This window comes from Pteronotus mesoamericanus, unplaced genomic scaffold (genome assembly GCF_021234165.1).
Source record: "Pteronotus mesoamericanus isolate MK-2021 breed Mesoamerican mustached bat unplaced genomic scaffold, CSHL_Meso_final contig_90, whole genome shotgun sequence".
NCBI lineage: Eukaryota > Metazoa > Chordata > Mammalia > Chiroptera > Mormoopidae > Pteronotus > Pteronotus mesoamericanus.
Window position 1 is genome coordinate 234,413 of NW_026555277.1, and position 10,424 is coordinate 244,836.

Consider the following 10,424-nt stretch of genomic DNA (forward strand, 5'->3'; position numbering starts at 1 on the left):
CCAACATCTGAATCATAGGGGTGCCAGAAGGAGAAGAGGAAGAGCAAAAAATTGAAAACTTATTTGAAAATATAATGAATGAAAACTCCCCCAATCTGGCAAAGGAAATAGACTTCCAGGAAGTCCAGGAAGCTCAGAGAGTCCCAAAGAAATTGCACCCAAGGAAGCACACACCAAATTACATCATAATTAAATTACCTAATATTAAAGATAAAGAGAGAATCTTAAAAGCAGGAAGACAAAAAGAGACTGTTACCTACAAAGGAGTTCCCATAAGACTGTCAGCTGATTTCTTCAATGAAACCTTACAGGCAAGAAGGGGCTGAAAAGGATTCAAAGTCATGAAAGGCAAGGATCTACATCCAAAATCACTCTATCCAGAAAAGTTATCATTTAGCATGGAAGGGCAGATAAAGTGCTTCCCAGATAAGGTAAAGTTAAAGGAGTTCGTCATCACCAAGCCTTTGTTGTATGAAATATTAAAGGGACTTATCTAAGAAAAAAAGATCAAAACTAGGAAGAGTAAAATGAAAACAAACTCATAACTATCAACAACTGAACCTAAAAAATAAACACAAACTAAGGAAACAACTAGAACAGGAACAGAATCACAGAAATTGAGATCACATGGAGAGTTATCAGTAGGGAGGGGGAGGAAGAGAATAGGAGAAAAGGTACAGGAAATAAGAAGCATAATTGGTAGCTACAAAATAGACAGGGGGAAATTAAGAATAGTAAAGGAAATGGAGAAGCCAAAGAACTTATACGTATGACCCATGGACATGAACTAAGGGGGTGGAATGCTGGTGGGAGGAGGGTACAGAGTGGAGGGGGATAAATGGGGGTGGGGAAATGGGACAACTGTAATAGCATAATCAATAAAATATACTTAAAAATAAAAAATAATTATTTCAATGTAAGGCTTCAAAGTTATTAACAAACTTAAACTGTAGCACTTAAGTTTGAGTGGTAAAGAGAAATTTGAGTTTAATAGTTAGTTTTAATCAAAAACTTAAACAATATGGTTTCAAATTCAAAACTAACAATTACAAAAACATAGGTTAAAAATAAAATTAAGAAATTGAAAATAACCCTGGTTGATCAAACAGTAAAAAATAAAATAAAATGAAAAAAAGGCAGAGCTTACACTTTTAGGCATTAAAAAAACTAAAGAACACTAAGTATAAAAGTTAAAACGGGAAAAAATATTAAAAATATATTATTTAAAATGCTAAATGTAAATGAAACAATGGTGATATTAGATAGTACAAAATCTAACATGGAATCTCACAAGAGAGACAAAATGCCACAAAAATTGTAAAATCAAAGACAGACAAGTATTAGTATGCAAACACAAACAACATCAAAAACAAAATGATGCTCATATACATGTAATAGAAAAATTCATCACACAAGTAATGGGACAAATGTTTTATAGATATTGAAAAACATTCACGTCTAGTTTTTGACTTTTTGAATAGGCAAAAATTATCACATAGGCGCTGAAGATATTAGCAAGAAACATATATTAATTAAATTTGTATCCTAAAAAAGAGAGAACACATAATTCTTTCCAATACTTTTATTTTTGTTTTTTGTTTATTTGTAAATCATGTTTATTCTATTACAGTTGTCTCAATCTTTCCCCCTTTATCCCCCTCCAGCCATCCTACCTGCACCCCCTGCTCCCACAGTCAGTTCCCACTCTGTTGTCCATGTCCATGGGTCATTCATACATTTTCTTTGTCTAGTCCCTTCCCCTTCTTTCCACCATTGTCCTCTTTGCCCATCCCCTCTGGTCACTTTCAGTCTGCTCCATGTTTCCATGCCTGTGGTTTATTTTGTTCGTTAGTTTATTTTGTTGAATAGATTCCACTTATAGGTGAGATCATATGGTACTTGTCTTTCATCAACTGGCTTATTTCACTTAGCATAATATTCTCCAGTTCCAGCAATATTGTCACAAAAGGTAGGAGATCCATCTCTCTCTCTCTCTCTCTTTCTTTCTTCCTCTCTCTCTCTTTCTTTCTTTCTTTCTTTTTCTCTCTTTCTTTCTTAAATGCAGATTGATTTTATTTTTTTAAATGTCAAGTTAATGATGAAATATTAAAAAATTTAAAGCCATTATAAAGTCTCAACAATTAAAACATGACACCAGCACAGAAATAATCAAATAGGTCAATGAAATATAATAAGCATTCTAGAGACAAATGTATATATCTGCCTAACAATGTAAATGTGATTGAGTTGATATTTCAAATCAATGGGTAAAATAAGGCTTACTCAACAAATAAGTTACATGGATCACTATTACTTGAAATAAAACAAATATACAGCCCTATTTCAGACATTATACAAGAAATATTCAGGTGAGATAAAAATCAACATGTAGAATCTAAGGAGTTTTAGGAGAAAATAGAAAATAATATTTTTCTTACCCTGAAGTAAAACATTCAACCCCAGAAGCTATAAAGTAAAATATTGAAAATATGACTATATTAAACATTTAAGACTGTACAGTAATATATATAAAAAATAGTTAAAGGACAAGTAATAAAATACGAAAGTATTTGCAACACATCTAAAAAAGGGTTAATGGTTTGTTTGTTTTGTTTTTTTAGGGAAAAAATTATACAAAAATTTAATCAATAAATGGATAAAGAATACCAAAAAGTCATTTAAAGCTTTTAAAAAAATAGAAATAGGCAAGAAATATACTAAAATAGGTTTAGTTTCAACAAATAATAAAGGAACAATTAAAATAACACATCATTGTCACAATCAGATTAATAAGTATTAAAAAATATAGGTAATATCAAGCATTGGCAACTGTGAAAGGAACTGGGTATTCACAGACTTTTTCTTCATCTTAAAGCAGTTCCTTTAGCATATTTTGCAGTGCTGGTCTGGTGGAAGTGTATTCTTTTGGCCTTCTTTGTCTGGGAAACTCCTTATTTTGCCTTCCATTTTAATTGAGAGCCTAGCTGGGTAGAGCAGTCTTCATTGCAGACCTTTGCTTTTCATGACTTGGAATATTTCTTGCCATTCCCTTCTGGCTTGCAGTGTTTCCGTTGAGACATCAGGTACTAGCCTTAGGAGGGCTCCCTTATATGTTACTACCTCTTTCTCCCTTGCTTCCTTTAGGATTCTCTTTTTTGTCTTTGATATTTGCCATTTTAATGATGATACATCTTAGAGTGGGCCTCTTTGGATTCCTCTTGAATGGGGGCCTCTGTGCTTCCTGAACTTGTGTGACTTTTTCTCTCCTCCAATTAGGGAAGTTTTTCATTATCACTGTTTCAAATAGGTTCTCTATCCCTTCCTCATCCTCCTTCTTCTGGTATCCTGATTATACGGATATTATTCTGTTTCAGGTTGTCCTGCATTTCCCTCAATGCCTCTTCATTCTTTTTGAGTTTTGGGGTTTTTTTTTTCATTTTCTTGCTCTTTCTGGGAGCTTTTTTCTGGCTTGTCCTCTAGCTCACTGATTCGATCCTCTGCTTCATCTAGCCTGATTTTGATACCTTTTACTCTGTTCTTCAATTCAGAAATTGTCTTCATTTCCTCTTGTCTCTTATTGATAGTTTCTATGTCTTTTCTCATGCTGATATAGTTTGCAGTAAGTTCCTCATAGTTTCCCTATAGTTTTTGGTAATTCTCTCTGAGTTCACTGAGCTCATTGAGTTTCCTTAGAACCGTTGTTTGGAACTCAATATCTGGTAGTTTACTTGCCTCTATTTCATTTAGTTGTCTTTGTGGGGATTCCTCCTTTCCCTTTGACTAGATAGGGCAGGGATGTTTCTTTGTCTTCCCATTGTTTGTGAGACTCTTCTTTTTTTGCTGCTGTTTCTTAAATTGATCTGTATTGATTTCCTGACTTTGTGGTGTGAACTTCTATGGTAAGAGACCACTGTTTTTACTTTCTGGATCTGCTTCTGATGATGTCAGATGTCATCCCTGTGTGACCTTAGGCAGTCTGTTTGATACTTCCAGGAATCTTCTGTTTGTGGCTGTCTCCTTCGGTTGTTAATCTAGTCACTCTGCACTCAGCAGGCTTCCTTAGACAGCTCAGGGTGGGGCAGAGTCCCTCCTGGGGGCAGGGTTATCGGGTCCTCTCCCAATGCAGTTAGATTGTGCTAAAGCTGATTCTTCTGTCTCTGAGGTTACAAGGCTCCTCTCTCGCTATTGTTCAGTTGTTTGTTCCAGGTGATTTCTCCACAATTTAGTTGTAATTCCAGTTTGGTCCTGGGAGGAGGTCTGTGTGACTTCCACTCACTCTTCCGCCATCTTGATTCCCTTACAACGCTTTTGAAATGTATATCAATACACCATAATCTTGGTCAAAAAGAAGTCTCAGAAAGTTATAATTGGTAGAAGGTAAGTAGGCTGCATGTAAAAAAAGTTTAAAGACCCAAATTTTATGAAACATAACAAAAAATACTCAATTAGGTAAAAGAGGAAATACATCTTGCAGTCAGAGGCTTTAAAAAAAAAGAAAAAGAAAAATGGTAAAAATGGAAGGAGACTGAGTAAATATGCATAAATATTTGGGGGTTGAGTGTGGTGGGACAAGTGAAAAAGAAAAAGTAAAAGAATTCATGGACACGTATCACAGGGGGTCATTGCAGGTCAGGGGGTGACGGGTGGAGGTTGAAGAGGATATAAGGGAAAAAACAATAAAAAATAAAGTATTAAAATGATGGTTAAATATTAGGAAACCTTTTCATGCAATTTACTGCAACAATGAACAAAAGCAGAAAAACTATTTAGTTATATCCATCAATTATTTTAAAATGGAATTTGAAAACACCCAGCAGCTACTTTTAGAAAAACTCTATGAAACAGATAAAAGTTGATGAAATATAGTCTCCAGAAATAGCTAATACTACTGTAAACATTGAAATGATGAGTCCATTCAAATAAAAAAGTGATGTTTACAACTACCACAATTTGCATACACACACACACACATCTACACGTACATATATATGTTTAAGCTAATACAATAGGATGAGAAGATGAATTCACTGTATAAATACTAAAGTACATTATGTGATATAAGAATATATATGGAGAAACAATAGAGACCTAAATAAATTCCCTAAGAACTAAAAAAAATTTGTCGAGAAGGCTGAATTTTAAAAAATGTACATAAAATGAATACATTTTATTTGCAACAACATATATTGAAAAGAAATAAATACTACTTCAAACACAGTAGTTAATACACATGTACATATTTATAAACATTTAAAAGTTATAAACCTATATGAAAAAGCTATAATGTATTATTAAAGAAAATTTAAAAGATCTATTTAAATGGAGATATAGAAGGTGCCCCCAAATAAGAAAACATAGGAGTTTTAAAATGTCAATCATTTTGAAATTATTGTAAATATGTGATGCACTTGCAATCCGTAATCCCATTGACACTGGATAAAGTAATTTAAATATATATGTGGCAGAACAAATACCTGAGTCAAGCAAAGTGTAAAAAGGAAGTAAATACAAGAAGATTTAATAGGTTTAAATGTTAAAAATATAGTAAGATACTAAAAGAAAGTAGAAAAATACTTTCAGCACACATGTCTAAGGGTTAATATATCTGAAATACAAAGACTCCAGTCTATTGACAAAATATGACATATAATCCCAAAGAAAAAGGACCTGACCAGTCACTTAGAGAAAAGAGAATACAGTGGTTCAACCACTTAGAAGGCCATTCCATAGGATCTATAACAATTAAATATTAGGACCCTTTGTCTTAACAATTTTACCTTTTAGCTTTTAACACAAAGACAAACGCTTGTATATATGTACAAACATAAAGAAATATATGATTATTATTATTATTGCAATTTGTTGGTAACAGTAAACAATTAAAAACTACATAAATGATTTAAATGGAACATAATATAAAAATTATGGAATATGGATTCTGCAGAGTAGTATGCAACTTTAATAAGAATGAGGTAGACCCATAGGTTTATTAATATGAAAAAAAACCTCTAATAATTTTAATGTTAAAATTTTCAGAATGTAGAATCCAGAGACATATACAATATAATCTAATTGTTAAAAAAAACAAGACACAACTTAAGTATGTAGGAAGGTAAGTCATCTGTGTAAGTGCATAGAAGAGACATAAAACGCTAGGCCCACATCACTCAGCAGGCCCAGGACTGGGTGCTGGAGGGCGTGGGTGGTGAATAGGCCTGTTTCCTTCTGGCCACGTCCCTGTCATTTGAAATTTTATGACCAACAATGTATAATGTATTTCTTTTGTATTTAAAATCAAACAATTAAACTTCTTAAGAAATGTCATTTCTGAACCCACTACTAAAGAAAAATGTAGGATTTCTAGCCTTTTCCCTGCCAGAGGTAGAACCCATCCAGAGCAGGAATTGAAAGTACAAATGAAACACCAGCCTGCACTGGTCTTTGTCATGTCGGTCCTTCCTCTTCCTCTGACTCCCTTAGACCAGGGTCCCTGGAGGGAGAGCCAGACCCCCAGCCTGAGACAGGAACAGGCCCAGTGCTGACCCGTCCCCAGGTCAGGGAGGAGACCAAGGCTCCTAGATTTGAAGAGTCAGACGCTTACCCTGAATTTTATATTTCCTAAAGTACCCTCTTTGGAACGACCTAAGTGAAGGTACAGGGGGCCTAGGGGAATGAGAGGGTTCAGAGGTCATGAGAAAATAATAAATCTCTTTCTCAAAGTGTCAAAAAGGACAGCCCAGTCCAGGTGGCCCTCCAGCTGAGCAGCAGGTGTGATACAAGGGTCCTGTGAGCAGTGGCAGCTGCGCTCACACTGGTGTCTGTCCCTCTGCAGGTTAAAGATCTGATTTCATCACATAGTCCTGCATTTCACTACACTGCACGTGAGGGTTCTCGTAAAGCAGGGCTAAGGTCAAGGTTTCCATGAGGGTCTAATGACAGGCACGAAAGCAGCAGCACAGCCGGAGAGGAAGTTAAAGGAAGGAAGACAGAGACTGACCTGGTGCTGAGGTTGCTGCCCCCAGAAGCCATGGTCCTTGCCAGGACGTCTGATCCCTCTGGTGTCCCCTGCCTGGTTGCAGCCTGGCTGTCCAGCCCTGAGAAGAAAGCCTGTGACTCCACTCATCCAGAGTGGGATCCACCCAAATGGGGAAAATAGAAGTGAAAGTAACTTTCCAGCGCTGTCAGGCACTGCCTCTGTCCTCCTGCGCCCCACAGTGGCTCTCAGCCATCAGGACATGCGGCAGCAGGAATGGAGCTCAAGGAGGGATAGTCAGGACCTGGAGGGCCAGGAGAGGGGGACCCCCAGCAATGAGCAATATTTGCTCCCAGGAGTCTCCTTGCTTGTGCAAAGATACAAAAAACATAAGTAAACCCCACTTTCTCACGGCCCCAACTTTCTGAGAGGCGCAGAGGAGCGGGGTTAGGTCTCCGTGTTCAGACCCAGGGCCGGAGAAGCGCCATCCTCCGAGCGATGGGTTCCGCGTTTGTTCCCCGAGTCCGACTTCCCCCGGCGGGGACTAAGGGTTCTGGCCCGATTACATGTCAGATGCAGGGGAGGTTCTACCCTCTCTCCACACACGTTCTTTCTCTCCCCAAAGGAGCAAACGTCAGTCTGGACAGATTCCATACACTGATGGGGACGTTTCCTCTCCAGAGCGCGGGGTCTCAGTGTGTCCCTGACGCTGCACACACACGGGGCGCGAGGGAGGGGGTCGTCTCTCTTCCTCTATGTCTCTCTACCTCATCGGTCATTGTGGGTAGGAAAATTAGTAAGTGGAGCCTCCGCTGAGCACAGCTGTCCTCTGTCCCTGGCCTCCATAGTTCACGGGACCCAGACAGGGTCTGACATAGCTGACACTAGATTTTTCCGGTATCCGTCCACTCTCTCCTCTCCATGGGGACAGAAGGCAGTCTAGGCCCCCACTGTGCTGGGTGCTGGTATGAATGCACCACCTTTTCCCCGAGTCTGCTTACAGTCACCATGTGAATGAGAAGTGGATAGCAGTCAGCTGGGTGGGAAACCCACAGGGGGCGGCCTCAGGGGTGGACACGCCCTCAGTGGGCCGGCCCTGGCAGAAGCGAACGGGGGCACCTGTGGGGGGAAGAAAAACTGGACACGCACCCCGTTCTGCCAACAGCAGTGGTTTCTGTGGGATCGGGGGGCTTCTGTGCAAAAAGCAAAGATTTTTGATTCAGAAAACAAGACCATACATACCCGGGTTAGGAACCGGACAAGTTCATCTTCAGAAGCAGATTTACCCTGTAACAGTCCTGCTGGGCTGGTGTGAAGGAAAGAAGGCAATGCCTGGGGCATTTTCCATGGGGGCAAGGGGCACTGACAACAGGGACCATTCCTATTTTCAGGGAAGTCGCCTGAGCTACGGGGTCTGGAAACCATGACAGCAGGGAAGGCAGTGACTGAGGAAGCCCACGGGGCACAGGGCAGAGTGGATAAGGGTAGAGGCTTCCTTACTTCACCAGGAGCATCTTCTATTCAGATGTCAGTAGTGGACTGAGCCTCCAGCCTAGGAGACCCTGTGGGGCAGAGGTTTGCCCCTGAGATGGTGTAAGGACTCTGGAACTGAGAATTCTTGGGCAGGAGGAAGCTGCAGCAGCAGCCACTGCAACCACTGGGCTGAGGATGGAGACCCGAGGCGCCTCTGCGGATGCAGGGATGGAGTCCGGGGGACACCTGGACCTAAGTGGGAACACTCAGGCCCCGTACCAACATCCACTTCTAGGAGGTGGCCCCTCAACCAGCAGGACCCCTGGCCCCTCCACCCGCCCTTCTTTCTGGGGAGACGCTCAAGCTGGGAGCCCTGAAGGTGAGTCTGCTCGTGGTGGGTCTTCCGGGGCTCGTCCTGCGGGAGGGGCCGGGGCTCTGTGCTCCCCCAAGCTCAGGTGCACAGGGACCGGGGTCTGTGGGGTGTGTGAGGGCTGGGGGTGGTAAATTGGGGCAGCTGAGGCCTGTGGATTAGTCCATTTGCGGGGTTCAGATTTAGGGAATCGTTTTTGGCCCACCTCTAAGCCACGTCCCTTGATCCAGCTTTTAGCAGGAAGGCAGCTGGGGGTTTTCTCTCCGTCTGTGCCCTGCTCTGCCTGTCAGCTGTTTCAGAACTCACATCGCGATACCGGGGGAGAGTTCATACACAGAACTTGAGGTTTTTCTCTGTGACTTCCTTCCATCTGGGTTTTCCACCTTCATCCCCAGAGAGCGTGGTGGCCATGGTTTCTTCCTGGCTATGCTGAGTCCAAAAAAAAGATAAACAAGAACTTTCTGGAAGGTTGGGGCACCCATGCACGCCTGTGGCTGCCCCCAGAGTGAGGTGACAGGAAGCAGGAAACATCTGTGCTGCCCCTGTCTGTGCATCACTTCACCTCCAGACTCACCCAACTTTTGCTCACCTTCCAGAAATCTCGGACAGTTGTTCCCCGACCATTGTCCAGAATTCCTAGATGTTTTCTGAAAGCAACAGGTTGGGTAGTAGCTCACTCGTATGGATCAGAAGCAAAGCTCTCTGTCCCCACCTAAAAGCAGTGGACCAGCCCTGCCCACTCCCAGGCCCAGCTCTGTTCTGGCTCCTGGAGACCCCAGGGGTCCCGTGCCCTGAGCCGCGGGACACCACAGAGGAGAGATGCTGCCGTGCAGAGCGTCAGGGGCATGTGTTTGTTAGGAGATATGCAGCCACATGCAACGACATACACTTTGTACTTCTGTGCTCACAAGAGAGGAAAAAAACAACAAAACATGCCTACTTAGAGCAGGCTTGTTTCATAAGCAAAATAACAGAGCAAATAATATGCCTGGAGAAAAAACATGGCTTATTCTAGATTTTGAGCTGGAGTTCATACTTACAAACCATCTGTACATATGAGACATACCAGTTATTGCTGAAAAGCTTAAGGTTTTTTTTTCTATGTTAAAGAAGGAGGTTGAGTTATGGTTGTTGAATCTGGTTTTTGCTTCTAGGACTTATCTACGCAGCCATCTCTTTCCAAGGGATTTGGGCCCCTGCCTTCTCTCTACCTCCTTCCCGCTCTAAATTCCCTGTGCATGGAACAAAGGAAGAAAGAGTACCCAACTGTGCATAGTGCAGATTTAGGTCATCTTGCTCTTTTGTTTTACAAACTTAATTACATTCCTGTTCCTGTATTTTAGCCTGGAAAATGCACTTTAGCATTTCTTTTTTTAGTATAATATTTCTTTGACTTAATTTTTTTTTTATTGAATTGAGAGAGAGGAAGGGAGCAAGAAAGAGAGAAATCTGTTTACTGTTCCATTTATTTATTTATGCATTGGTTGGTTCTAGTATGTGCCCTGACAGGGGACCAAACCTGCAACATTGGTGTGTTGGGACGATGCTCAAACAACCTGAGCTCCTAGGCAGTGCTAGTGGGGATGAACGCCCTCAGCTTCCGTTTTC

The 10,424-nt window shown here is 40.9% G+C and overlaps 1 protein-coding gene across 1 annotated transcript in view; it reads right to left on the reverse strand.

Annotated features, from left to right (window-relative positions):
* Positions 1 to 7,139, reverse strand: part of LOC129080284 (nuclear body protein SP140-like) — a 45,487-nt gene extending 38,348 nt beyond the window's left edge. Inside the window, exon 1 of the mRNA XM_054585555.1 lies at positions 6,998 to 7,139. Within this exon, the coding sequence (XP_054441530.1) occupies positions 6,998 to 7,029 (32 nt within the window). The 5' untranslated portion in view covers positions 7,030 to 7,139. The remainder of the gene's footprint in view (positions 1 to 6,997) is intronic.
* Positions 7,140 to 10,424: the final 3,285 nt, after the last annotated feature.